Source organism: Coturnix japonica, chromosome 2, assembly GCF_054131305.1.
Source record: "Coturnix japonica strain WE chromosome 2, WE-NBRP24, whole genome shotgun sequence".
Lineage (NCBI taxonomy): Eukaryota > Metazoa > Chordata > Aves > Galliformes > Phasianidae > Coturnix > Coturnix japonica.
Genome location: NC_140664.1, coordinates 134605906 through 134620618, shown reverse-complemented (window position 1 = coordinate 134620618; position 14713 = coordinate 134605906). Strand labels below are relative to the sequence as shown.

Below are 14713 nucleotides of genomic sequence, written 5' to 3'. Positions count from 1 at the left end.
TGCTCATCCATCCAAGCATGGTTACTCTTGTCATTCAGAAGCACACCCTTCCATGGGGAAGCATCCACAGGATAACAGCCTCTAATAATGTGAATCACTTCAATTAACAGCATGGCCCTGAACCTCTTCCAGGAATTTCCTCTCCTCTTCAGACTTTATGAGGTGCAGACAGGTGCCCCAAAAAGACTCTGTCCCATTTCTGTCATAGAGGACATGGGTTGGGAAGATCTGCATCCTTTTGGTCTATAGAAAATGCAAAATAGAACAGAGGTTGAAAACTTTTTACCTTCTATTAGCATCTTTATTTACTAAGATTAAGTCGCTGCTAGCATTTCATTTGTGCCTTATTGCTTAAAAGGCTGCTCTTGCTTGCTCTTGCCTGCAAGCCAAAGACAGCTATATGGTGTCCCTGGTTTCTCCAGGCAGTTTACTGTCCTGTACTAAAACATTGCAATTACTAGTTCCTGATTTTTCTAGCTATTATAGATAGTTGGTCTCGATTTGTCACTGATTCAGAATAGGTTTTAGGCCAAAATTACCTTTATCGGTATTAGAATTATGGATTCTGTCCCACCTAAAAAAGTCTCCATTTAGAATTCATAATTTGTGTTCACATTTTGTGATTGCAGCCTTTCTTCTATCTGATTTTATACATTTTCCTTGGTAATAGAAAATGAGACCTTGTGAAGCGCCAATTATGTGTACTATTGATTGAGACTAACCTTTGGTTGCCCATATTATATGTAATTTGGCAATGATTACTTAAAGAGCCACCAATGTTCAGTCTGCTAATTAACTATTATCCACCATGATGAAGTCTAGAATAGAAGTATGCAGTGTTTTACTCAGTATCTTTGTGCTGAAAGATAAAATTTATAACATAGGAATTCTTTATGCAGTCTGCATAAGATGTCATTCTGTAACTTCAGATTGGAAATAAATGTCAGGTTCAATTTACTGCAGAAAGGATCCTAATAAGTAGCTTACTGTATTGGATTTGTGGTCCATAGCAGAGTGTACAACCCATGCACCCTTTTGGAGTGTGTTAGCTATGTGTGTGATTCATGTCAGCTCATGGATCAGTGGGCTTTCAAATACTGGAAGTAATAGGAGATGTAAGATAGGTAACGGACAGTAGTGATATCACAGATTGCATCAGTTTCATCCCCTTCACTTAGTCTTTTCTAAGTAGTTAACATTCAACAACTTCTATGTGAACAATTGCATTAGATTTCAGATATAAATGCTATTTTTTCTTGTGTGGGAATTTCTGTTTTCAGAAATTATAGATGAATTTCTTTGCTTGGAATTGAAGGATAGTACTTGTTTGGCATGGTCTGAAGATACCACTCTGCTCTATTATTATTGTTTTCATTACTTTTCACTGCAGGTAAAAGCGTATTCTAGGCGAGCAGCAGTTTACAACCTCATTGTGTTGAGCAGGTAGACGACTCTTAGAGACATATCTCAAGCTGACTTATGTAAATGAGTCTGCATCTCATCCATCTTCCCAGTCCTTCAGCAGAATGTGTCAGCCCCACAAGTGGAAAATGTTTATGGGATGAGCAGTCCCTCTGGGTTCAATTACTGCTCTCTGAATGGCACAAGGGAACATGCAGATTGGTTACTGCCAATTTAATGTCACAGTGCCTTATGGGGCCCTTTGGAAAATGCTCCACTCTGTACTCAGCAGAGATTTTGGGACCATGATAGAACAGTTCTACTATTCTCAGCAAACTACCACCAATGGGATTGGTAAACAAATAAAAGAAGGTAACAGGTAAACTTTTCTTCTGAAGAAGTCAAAAGAAGTTTACATTTGGCTAGTACTGTCCTTCTTTGAGAAGGGTCCCAGGCTGTTGACTGGATTGTGGGATATTTAACTTCTGTCCACCTAAACTCATTCCTTAAGCCTTCTCTCCAGGAGTGTGGGATGTAATATTTATGCAGGAGAACCCCATCATAGTTGCAAAGAGTAACATGAGTTTTTAGCAGAGCAGTTCAGTGAACTATGTTTTGAATTTCAGGAATTTGATTTAGGGTGCTCTTCTTTGTATTTATGGCCTCAGCTTAGCAGTTAAGTGTACAGACTATACACAAGGGACTTCCATTCTAGCCTCCAGATAGGGAAGCTGGTTCCTCAGCTAAAACACTCAGCTTTGCAGGTCAAGACTGTGTGTTTACCAATGAGGTTTGCTGACCAAACCTTGAAATTAAAGCTAGGAAACTCATATTAGCTTTTGGTGAAACGTATACTGATCGTGAGACCTCGAGTATTTTGGACAGATTAGAATTTGGGTTTATAGCTTTGCCTGCTACCTGAGAAAAGTTTCAGGTTGCAAAATAAGATCAGAATTTGCAGACAGAGGTTTTTCTGTGTATACCTACATGAGTCTAATCCTGCTTTTCATGCAAAGTTGTGCACCTATGCATTTTGTCATATGACTAGCACAGCTGTAAGTTTGAAGTATTGTGATTTCAGAACACTGCCCAGATGGTGTGTTTGTTTCCTGCTTAAAAGTATGCATAAAAGATGTATGCAATAGGAAAAAACAGACAGGAGTCACTTGGTTTTTCTGTGTTTCTGTAATTACTTTTTTTCCTTATGCAACTGAAAACAAATGTCTACAGTGGTGCTGGAAATTATGAGTGAGTTGTTGCATCTTGTATGAAATGGTAAAAAAATATGAAGTTACATAAATGCATTGTTTTCCTTAATTCACCTATTTACATTGTTCAGTATGTTTATTATGTGCACTATTTTAACTAATTGTGTGTTCATGGCACAATCAGAGACTCCATCATGGAATAAATATGTTGAGTAAGTATCCTGGCTGACTTACAGCCACCCCATCCTTATTTTGTCCTTCCTTTTTTGTTTGTTACGTTCCTTTCCTCTTGTTTGCTGTTGTCTCATTTCTTTCCAGTAACACTGACCATAGTATCTGTCCTGACAAAATGTTTTGCCAGTTGTTTCTTGCCTGTGAAAACTCCCTTAGTAAGTAAAACTAACAATTTTCAGTCTTCCAAGCTCATACTTACTGCTAAGTCCACCTGCTATGCTACATCGGAATGAAATCACATATGATGAGAACTCCATTTGAAACTGGCTAACCTTCCATGGTTCCTAGGCAAGAGGTTCAACACTGGGCACATTAAAATAGGGTGGTGGATTTTAAGTTTAAATATTTCAGAAAATATTTCCAGGACATAGCTCTGTCCTTAAACTCTCATTGGAAACAGAACTTTCTGTTGGACTGAGCACATCATGAATAGCATTCCCCTGTAATCATTGGTGGGTGTACAGTATGAGGTAACACTTTCGAGAGTATTCCTCTCTTTTTAGCTTGTGAAATCATTAGAAAATAAAACAGCAAAGATGTCACTCAAATGTTCTTTTTACTTTTCTTCTAAAGTGAATTTTAAAAGGGTTTAACGGGCTTCAGAAAACCCATTTCATTTCTTTAAGTTGCTTTAAAATGCTCCTTTCAGAAAGAGATACCAGATGCACAAGCTAATCAACCCACAGTGCATTAAACAATTATTTTGGCTCATTGAACCAATCAGAACACACTTTTTACTTTTGACTGACATATGATAAACATGACCATCTGCTGTTAGCCTTGTGGTTGGTCTACACAGGGCTGTGAGGAGAGGCAGTAAATGCCCTTATTTCAGGTTTCATAGAATCGTGCAGGGGACATCTTCTAGGCCACAAATTACTAATTATAGGCAGCTCTGAACCAAATATTTCATCTGATCACACTAACATCTTAGTCCCAGGATGTTTCATGTATTTCTGTACAGTGTTTCTGTACCCTCAAGAATGTCTATGACTTTCCTTTTCCCCTGATGTTGTCCTTATTGAAAAAAATGTCACACCATACCATGTTAATGATGTATGTAGATGAAACACGGACTTCTCATCCGTGTATGTCAAAATTTGGTTAGTGGATCTACAGCTGAGGATGTTAAAATTGTGAAAGAAAATATCAGAGTGGTTGGTGTGTCTTCTACAGATAGGAAAATATGAATGATGTTATCAGTGCATTGAACAAGGCATGCAAGTGTTGTAGAGCTGAAAAGCAAATGGAGTCATGCAGCATGGAGTAAATCCTTTCCCTTCCATGTTTCCCCTTTTACTGTGTCCCCTCATACCTCTCAGCTTTTCCTCCTCAAATGAAGAGAGTTAAATCAAAAGCAAGTCATTTTGAGGAACAAAACAACCCATCGAACCTTAATTCTAATTGATTAATATTGGATTTGGAGAAGATGGATGTAATCCAGTTTTTCTCTGTTTCAGAGCCACACAGGGGATGCAGGAGTAACACTGTGCAAATATTTGTCCTAGATCCACCTTAAAAACAGAATAAATACTTTATGTTTTATAAAGAAAGAAAAAAAGAGAGAAAGGAAGAGGGAAAGAAAGAATCAATTCAACTTACCTCCACTAAAAACTTTAAATAAATCCTGACTTGTATTGCTGAAGAAGCTGCTCAGTTGCTGGAGGACTTTGCCCGATCCGTTTAGAATTTGATGATGATTATACAATCAATTAAACCATCTGACATGCTGAATAAATACAAGTGCTTTATCATTTTAATGGGCTTATGTACCGTTAAGTATATTTATTTTTTTGCATGCGTTTTCTGTGTGTATTACTAAATACACACACTTTAAGAGATTCACTGGAGTGACCTATATTTGTAAGGCAAGGATAAAACTAAGAGCAGTGAAGAGCTGGGCACACGGATAGGTGTGCGGTCGAAAAGGAGGTGTGAGGAAGGTTTTACATGCACTGCTGCACAAAAGCAGTCCTGCTTATCTCCCTTTTAAGATGAAGCACGCTGGGATTTTATAGAATGTGTAACTAGCTGTGCTGTGTGACAGGAGAGCAGGAGGCTGTCAGATTTGCCACTGCTTGTAATTTTACCCAGTTGCAAATCAAAGGAATATACAACTAAGAGGAAACATTTCCTGCTTCTGAATAATACGATTCTTCTGTATATCACCCCCCTTAATTGCTTACACCTTTATTATTTATTTATTTTTTCCCCATGAGCTGTTCTGGGTCTTTTTTGTTTCTGTTTTTGTTTATGTGATGATACCATTGTGGCTACTGATATTTAGGAACTAAACAGACAACTAAACAGAAAGCTCATGCTAGTATTTCCAGTGGAAGCATTAAGGCTTATTAAATTTGTGTTCTATGGGATTAAATATATATATATATATATATATATATATATATATATATATATGCTTTTATAGAGTTAGGGTTAGGTATATAAGAGCCTCACAAGAACTCTGCTTTGATATCATGTACATCTTCATCTGGGGAAAAGGGGATTATCAGTGGTGGATGCTAAACACTTATTATTTTTATTGAAATAGGTCCTAGAATACCAAGTCCCTTTGGGCTAGATGTCTCAGATAGAAGCATGTTATTAAAAGAGCTGTTGTGTGCCCTGAAGTATGTCTGTGTTGGTAGGCAGAGCTCTGAGTGGATACTGATCTGACTAAGTCAGATATATTTCTTTCCTCCACAGAGAATTTGCTAAATATTATTGCAAGTATAATCGTTATTGTGAAAGGTAATACCTGTGTGCTCTACCTAAAATCACAGTGGAGAGGTTGTCAGTAATAAACAACTTGTATTCAGGGGAAAAAAAGACCCTTGTGTCTCTTTTACTGTCAAGTAGATCAAAATTAGAACATTCAGGGTTGGGACAGGGGTTGGGTTCCTCATTTCCAATGATGACATCCTGCTGTTGTTTAATTCTGAGAGCTGATGTGATTTACAACAGATTGTGGAATTTTACAGGAAGGACACCAGTTTTAGCTAAGAAAATGAAGGGGGCAACATTTTTTAAATGCTATCCTTCAAAACGGCCTGGGCAGGAAGAGATGAGAGGTATGAATGGAACAACCATCATCCCTCCAATATGAGAAACAGCAAGGAATGCTGCATAATCCTTTCCTCTTTCATTGGTGACTGCAGGCAGAGCTTTGGAAGTCCCATAGCGCAACTTATCAGCATAGCAGTATTCATGCCTGACTTAATGAGTGAGAATTCGTCAAGGTATACCCTATGGTGAAACTTACCTTCATCCTGTGGCTGTCGTGACTGCTTTCCCATTTCTTACATGTTCCTTGGTCCACACATGCTTGCAGGCAGCCCCAGTGCTGCAGCCATGACCCACATGAGCAAACCCAACAAGGTGGGCAGGAGTGTCTCCTGTGACAAGGGCTGGGCTGCACGTGCCTCCACCATCCCTTCTCTCAACTGCTCGCTAATGTTGTTGCTTATCTCGGACACTTTATTCCCCAGGTACACTTTCACTGGCATTTATACTTTTGAGTCATTGATAAAAATATTGGCGAGAGGATTTTGCATGACAGAATTCACCTTCCTTCGAGATCCATGGAACTGGCTGGATTTCAGTGTTATTGTTATGGCGTAAGTAGCCCTCTTGTATTTTTTGAGACAGTGATGTGCAATAGATATATATATTTAGCTTGTCTAGCTGTTTTTGCTTGCTTGTTTTCACTGAAGTTGTATTGAAAATGAGAAAATGCTGAAGTATTTTAAGATGGTCTTTGTTTTCCAGAGTGGTTTCAGAGCAAGATTTCTCAGTTCCATTCTGACAATACACTAGACTACTCTGGGGAAATTGATTACACTTGAGTTGAACTCCTGGGCCCATTATATTTGACTAGAACCAAAACTGGGAAAAAAAGGTTCAACCCAAACTTAGTTCAAACAGCAGTAAGGTTCAGTGAAGTCAGTGGTGGTATGCTGGAATCAGGGCTAATATTCTTGGTAGTGTTTAGCAGAAGGAAAACATGAAGACTTATAAAATCTATGTGGACTTCATTGGGAAGAATCCCATTTATTTTAGTAGATGAGCCCAAGGCCAGATCTTTGTATCTGTTACTGCATTCCTACAGATTTGGCCAAACTATCATCTAGCCATTGTGATGTTTCAATATACACAAGGCAGATGGGGAGGAGCTTTGGGATGCCAGCACGCACTAGATATTTTTCTTTAGCAGTTTAATTCTGCAGTGTTTAAAGGCAAGACAGAACAATTCAAAACGTCATTTCTCCTCTGTCCTGTCCATTAGTATGTGAAGCAGGGAGTTCATCTGCAGGGCTCTGAGTTCATCATGACCTTCAGTGCATTGGTTCCCTGTATTCTAGAGCAAGAAGACTTTTGACAGTGAGGTAGAAATGAGCAGAGCAAAAAAGGGCAAGGTGAGCAACAACTTGCAGCCCTGACAGTGCATTTGCTCTACCTTATCTCAACTTGGGATGAAGTTGGTTTGTCATCCCAACCAGCTCTGCCAGAATCTTCTGGGAACCTCTTGTTTTCTAAACTGAAATTTGTGTCTGAGCAGTCAGCGCAGACAAGATCTGGATATCCCTTTCAAGCTTATAGAACTGGAAAGAAACAATTTTAGATTAGAAAAGAAGGAATGGGAGTTTTAGTATAGAAAGGAAAGAATATATCCTCGCTATTTGCAACTGACGAGCCTATATGCAGCAGTGAAAGCTAATGGCGACTGTAGTATGGTCTTCATAAGTACAGTGAAACCTCCTTCCAAAGTATGCAACAGATAGTGCAAAGCAGTGAATGATGGTCTCTATTCTGATAAGATTTACCCTTCCTGTAAACCAATTTGCAAGTCATTTAAAGTAAGATTGATTACACAGGTTGTTATCTTTGCTTGTAGCTACTGGTATTTCTGTATCTGGAAACAAAACCATGGGATGGAGAGCCTGATAAAGGGCCATGAGATTTAAGAAGGACCAAGGGTTTTTGAGCTAACAGGAAACTTGATTATTTCATTGCTGGGTGTACAGTGGAATGACCATCAGTTGCTGTAGAGTTACTGCAGAATAAGCTCCTACCTCCTTATTTTTGGGGCAGAAATAGCACAGTTTGGGTCATAGAGAGTAGCTTTTAACAGCTCATTAGAGATCAGTGGCACTGAGCTGCTCCAGTTTCATCCAAGAAACTGATAAAATCACTGATAGTTGACTATCGCAAACAGGCAGCAGAAGTGTTTATCTAATATGCTTGTTCACATTACTAGTGTGTTTGTACAAATCTCTGGTCTGCAGAACCATATTTCCATGCCATTACATTTCCCCTAATTATGTTTTACACCCTTGCACACTCCAGAAGAATCTGGGAGAGAAGTGCTGGGTAGGAATGATCAGACAGGTAAATGCCAGGCTCCCCTGTAAATCTATGAAGAGGAGAATACTGCTTTTCCAGAACATAATGTAGGTTAGCAGATACAGAAAGGATGCTTTGTCCTCCTGCAGAGTCCTTTGCACAAACCTCACTTAGGCAGTCTTTGTCAGATGGCCAAGTGAGTGTTATCATTAGCACATGAAAACAAATGCCTCAAAGAAGTAGAGTAGGTAAACCTAAATGGCCATACAGTAGGGTCCAGAAGATACAGTGATAACAGTGGTTTTACTGCATACTCTTTTGGTGGAAATAATTTTGCAAACACTGATAAAACCAACTCATTCTATAGCCAACCCTCCTGATAGTGTTTTGCTCTGCTGCTGTATGGGTCTCCCTGATGACCAAAATAGACACACCAGTGAATAGTTGGGACTGGTGTTTTAATAGGTTTAGTAGGTTTTCAGTTATATTCATCCAAAATTTTTTCCAGCAGCTAAAGGGCATGGATTTGATGTTCTAAATAAAATAAAGCTTTAAGCATCTCTTGAAACCAGCATCTGCTTTAACACACAGTACAGTGCTGCACAGTAAATAACCCAATAGAAATATTTGCACTGATATTTCCCCATGTTGTTTTGTACCTACTTCGTGGAAGTCATTACGTGAAAATTACTTGAGTACTCAAAGCTTTTATTTTGTATTTTTTAAGAGCTGAAAAGCAACTCTTAATGTTTCCTGTTATGCAAAGAATCTTGGTTAAACTACATGATGGTAAAATCTTCATAATATTTGTTGCTGAACAGTCTGATAACAAAGTTCAACCACAGTTTAAAAGAATTGATGCCTGTTATATCAGTTTAATAGTTCAATAATGTGTGCTGTGAAAAACCTGGGACAAACGGCATCAAAGAACAGCCAGAAAAGTGGAGTCACCTCTCATTCAGATGCGTTCGCTCCTGCTATATGTGAATGCATCCTTCATTCAGACAAGTCTTATACTCTATTGTATAATTCCAAATAACTGTGACTTAATTCTACAGGTATGTAGGAGAATTTGTGAATGTAGGCAGTGTTTCACCTCTTCGGACTTTCAGGGTATTGAGAGCTTTAAAAACTATTTCAGTAATCCCAGGTAAGAAGCCTCGATCCTTCTGTTTTGACTCTCAGCTACAAGTGATTCTTTCTCTGTCTCTCTTTGTCCCCTTGACTGTTGTTTTTTTTTGGTTTTTTTGGTTTTTTTTGCTGGTGTTTTGTCATTGTCTGTGTGTGACTTTCCCTTGTTACAGATACATAACTGAATTTGTGGACCTGGGCAATGTCTCAGCCTTGCGAACGTTCAGAGTACTGCGGGCGCTGAAAACAATCTCAGTCATTTCAGGTGAAAACCAGGTTAAACACTCCGGCTGCCATTAAAGCCTACATGCCATTTCCAGTAGTAATCACAGTCAATACAAGTGACTTAACCATAGATACTGATCAGGAAATGGAGGAATGTAGGGAATGTGACCTGTCAATAGAATACCTGTCTCTGATACATTTCCCAATACCATTTCTGTGGGCAGAAGGAATTAGAGTGTTTCCAAAAGTACAGACCTCACTAAAATGAGTGCTGCTGGAAGACATGCTACATGCAGTGGCTCGTGAATCAGAGACACAAAGTGCTGTTTAAGAATGGTGTGAGAATGGCAACAAAACTCTTTTAAAGTCTTCAGATATTGATTTTAAAAATGGGAGGTGAATGACCTCAAGGTGTGTATTTGTGTTTAAGAGCACATCAAAAGAGGAATCCTAGTCTGTGCTATGAGTTTCACAACTGGAAGCACAGGTAGAATGATTTGCCCTATTGCTTGTACATCTGCTCGCTGTAGAAACAGCGCTTAAATTTCAGATCTTGAATAGAACAGAAAAGTTCCATCATTAATTTTGGTGGAGCATTTCACCAAATCACATTTTCTTACATATTAAAAACCATGATTCCAGCACAGCCACCCCCAACAAAATGTAACAGTTTTCATACGTGTCTGGTAGTGAAAGAAACTCTTATTTTTCATTGCTTATGACCTATTTTATTTCTGTTTTTGAAAATGGTAATAATACTTTTTGTTTAGTAATTTATGCAGTCCAGTAAGGACTAACCATGTTATGATAAATTCTTGCTGAGCATTATCTATGGACAGGTCTCATTCAGCCTCAGTGTTTAACATCTCCAACCTGCATGACAAGGTAGAGAAGATAGCAAAAACCGTGCATGGTAGATCCTATTGGTGATAATCCTGAACAGATGCTGGCAATCACACATCAAAAATGTACACAGCATTGAGATTGCTCAGATTCTTGTTCACAGCTCTTTAGGATTAGAAAGGTTTGGCCATCCACTGTATTATGCACACCTGCATTATTGTAGAATCATAGAATCATTCAGGTTGGAAGAGACCTCTAGTCCAGCCAACCAACTACTATCAGTGTTGCCCATTGACCATGTCTTCAGTGTCACATCTCCAGGATTCTGGAACATCTCCAGTGACGGTGACTGCACCACCTCCCTGGGCAGTCTGTGTCACTGCATTACCACTCTTTCTGAAAAGAAATTGTGCCTAACATCCAACCTGAACCTCCCCTGGAACAACTTGAGGCCATTCCCTCTCTTCCTATCAAAATGTCACTTGTATATAATGGAACAAACTTGTACAAAAGCCAAGGCATAAACATCTAGGGACTAATCACCAACACTTAAAAAGAATGTAAAGTGGAAATGGGGATTCTGGAATTGAGGGATTGAAGAAATGTACACATGGGCCAAGGGTTTGCTCCATTGCTCTTACATTACTGTAATGAAATCAGTGAATATATTGAAAAATAAATCTACTTTTTAGTGAAAGTATAGGTCAGAATTTAGCTTTTAAAGAATAAAGCTGAACAGCAAGTTGAGCAGTTTTGCAGATCATGTGGGATGGTAATCAGAAAGAAAAGCAGAGTTTCCTAGCTTCCCTTGCTAGTGATTTGAAGGCTAACTTGGAGGGACAGCTTTCTCCAGGGGACATCTTTCACTTTCCATCTTGTCTCAATCTTGTGCTTCTTCAGAGCAGAGCCTGTCAATTTTGCTGAGTTACATATACAGCTATTTTCTGATGTTCTGCATCTGGCTTTATATAAAGTGATAAACCATGGCTGTTTTTCATTTGATGAGGAGAACAGAGATATTCAGAAAAGCTTTATTTTAAAGTCCACTAAAGCCCTTCAATGATAATGAATACAGATTTGTTCCATTTATGTGTTAATAGGAAAAAAAAAAAAAAGACAAATATTATTTATTAGAGTGATACATAGTAACTCAAGTTTTCTTGTTTTCTTTCTTCCTATGGAATTATCCTTTTGATAATTGCATTTTTAGGTACTTGTAATGAATTATTTGCTGACGTGGCTGCATAATGATATGCAAATAAAGTATCTGGCCCTTAAATTTTATTGTCAAGATTACCTGCACCCTAAGCATGTTTAAATTATAGTTGTTGAGAGCTACAAATTGCTAAGGATCACTTAGCTGCCTGTAAAACAAGGATACGCTTTTTCTTTTCCTATTCTAATTTTTTTAATATATAGTTTCAGAGGAACTAGTTCATTTTTTCTTTCGGTCAGACATGTTAAATATATGTCTAATATATGTCTATATGTCTAACAAAGAAATATTGGGCACGATGCTGTGTTTACTTGGATTTCAATCTGAGTTTTTGACAGTGAGATAGGCTTGTGCTAGGATGAAATATAATTCCACAGTGGGCTATAAATGAAGAGATAATGAACGCTGCTATCTTTTGTAAGATTTTTGGGTGCATCTGCTGTGGATAGCAGAAAAGGTGAGCTTTTTTTCTTCTGTCTTCAGAGAGAAGTGCTGAAATGCACTCTCCTTTGCAAATATCTGAGCTTTTCCTCAATAAAATTGATCATGCTTCTCTATCGGGTAGTTATGTCTGCACAAACGTACTTGGGCTCAGCGTGCTCAGTGAAATTGCTTTTCAAAAGTAGCAGGCCAAGTCCTCCACAGCGTAAGGCTTCTGTCCAGCAAAGCACTTAGAGGCTGGTTTTGAAAGGCATTCTGCTTCACTTGAAATCAATGAGTTTCAGTATTGACTCCAGAGGGAGTCGACAAAGCTAACAATTAGTGCTTTTAAAAATCTCACTTATCTTTAATACCTTGCTCTAAGTGCACAAGCAGGCACAGGGATTTTTAGGGGATGTGCACTCATAGGATTTAAAATGATCTCTCAAACTTTGAGTCCACTCTCCTTGTTCAGGGCTGTGCTTAGCTCAACTCATTACCTTTACTTTTGCCCTAGGAGAAAGGTTTCAGGTCCAGATTCAGCAACATAAATGTTAGTATTTAGCAGTAAGCTGTGCTTCCTGCTCTGTAGGCATCCAGGGCTACACCTACTTGGTGTCATGCTGGCATCTCCTGACCCCATTCAACCTCACACTCTCTTGGTGCATTACCAATACGGTATTGGGTCACTAAGTACACCCATTTCATTCTGTTTTCCAGTTTCCCATGATACCAGGGAAGACGAGCTTTGTACTGTAGCTGATAAGCTGTTTATCTAGACTTGTTGCATAAAAATGCTGTTAATTTCTTCATATATCCCTTATGTTCAGGTTCTTAGAAATAGCAAACATCTCTGCTTGGGAATGTAAAACCTTTAACTCTCAGTGGTTTTATTTATTAATTAGCATCTTGCTCACTGCCATGGCAACCAGATTCATTTATTTTCCTTCTAGATAGAAACTGTGATCAGCTATAGGACAACCCCCTGAAGTTTCCCCAGCCTGTCTCCAAATCCCAATGTACTCAACAGGAATCTTTTCTGTGATTTTGGAGGTCTCCAATAATTTATCTGCATGCAAATCACCGATATTTTTATGATAATGAATAACTGAGGTAATTCAGAGCCCTAAGGTATATCCTTCAATGCCCCCTCAACAAGAGCCTCAAAATGGAGGTCATTGTGGACATTGCCATTTTGTGAAGTGCCAGAGAAGCTCTTCTGCTCTTTCTAGAGCAGTCGTGCACTTCACAGACATTTCACACAAAATAACAGGATACAGGCAAAAGGTGACCTCACAGAAAATTGGGCCAAGGCACTTTGGGGCCTGATCCAGCTCCCGTTTGATTTAGTGTTAGTCTAAAGACTATAAATAGTGCTGTGAATGTTATCCAGTACTTCACTGATAGCCAGAACAGAAGCTTGAAGTGCAAGAATTAAGGCTGTGTGGAGGAGTTTGACCCTTGATCACTGCTTGAATCTCACCGAAGTCCCCCTACAGAAAGATAGGTTTTGTCCTTATGATGGGCAAATCACATGGCTCAGGGAGAAGCTAGTTGAGAAATACATGATATATTTGCATCTTCCTTGGAGACTGGCCTGACAGTCACATTTTCATGCAGAGATGGTCTACAGAAACACTGACAGCCTTTCAAGTTTGCCAACATGGTATTAAACTCTTTGCTGCTCCATGTGTCAGTGGCTGATGACAAAATATGCTCATCATGGCAGGTGACAAAGGATGGTAATTGAGAGCAAGCTCTTCTCTCTGTATGTGTACGTGACTCATGCAGATATGTACAAGGCACATGCACATCTTTGAGAGAACAAGACCAGGAAAAGGCAGTCACAGTGCAAGACACACCCTGGATTTGTTTTTGCTTTTTCTCCCTACTGATTTTCAGACTGTGAACGGAAGTGTCCAATGTTCTGTAGGTGATTGCCAACATCTGGTTTGGATGTCATTATGCTAATACTTTCTCACATCTCAAAGGAGGAATGGACGGTGTTGTGGGATCTTGCCATTTCTCATTGTTTGGTGTTGCTTGCATTTTCTATGGTTTCTGATTTGCATTTGGAAACTGATTATTTGATTAACTTCTGAATGTATTAATTTCTACCAGTGTTAACAGGAATGATTGGGCCAAATCCTTCTTGCTTTCTGCAGGTGTCAGTCTGCCTGTACAGCCCTCATCCCACTGACTTTGGGTGCTTTGATGTTACTCATGTCTCGCAAGCAGGATTTGGCCCAGAAGCGTGGGAAGAATTCAGTGATTCGGGAGGCCACTGTGCTGATTACTCCAGTAAGAGTAATCCACAGCCCCATAGTCATTAACAGATACAGACGTTACTCAGCTCTAGATCAGCTCCTCTGTTTTTGCTGCATGATGCCTGGTTTGGTGTTTGACTTGCAAGAATTAAGTAAATGCCTTTAATGCCCCATAAATAGTAACTTCTGTTAAGCTATATTGCAGTGCTCTGATTGGCAATATTTCAAAGGAGGATTATTTGTCTAGAAGATTTAGCAGCACTCTAAATTTGAGTGTATCTAGCATTGCTTTTACAAAACACGGGGATTGCTTCAGAGCAATGTGGAGCACCTGCAAGAGGTTCTGGTTGTCCTTATTTACCCTTCACCCTCCAATTCACCATACACAGGAAGATGAAATGAATGGTGATTTAAACACTAGCAAT

General features: G+C 39.0%; 1 protein-coding gene across 17 annotated transcripts in view; it reads left to right on the top strand.

Moving 5' to 3' along the window:
* Positions 1–14713, top strand: part of LOC107308775 (sodium channel protein type 5 subunit alpha-like) — a 196032-nt gene that overhangs the window by 42547 nt on the left and 138772 nt on the right. For 14 of the 17 annotated variants that reach the window (XM_085539041.1, XM_085539042.1, XM_085539040.1 and 11 more), the window contains exons 4-6: positions 2734–2821; positions 6332–6460; positions 9491–9582. In XM_085539041.1, the coding sequence (XP_085395167.1) occupies positions 2734–2821; positions 6332–6460; positions 9491–9582 (309 nt within the window). Of the gene's footprint in view, positions 1–2733; positions 2822–6331; positions 6461–9244; positions 9337–9490; positions 9583–14713 lie in introns of those variants that run through there. The other 3 variants (XM_085539044.1, XM_085539036.1, XM_085539045.1) reach the window with 2 other exon arrangements.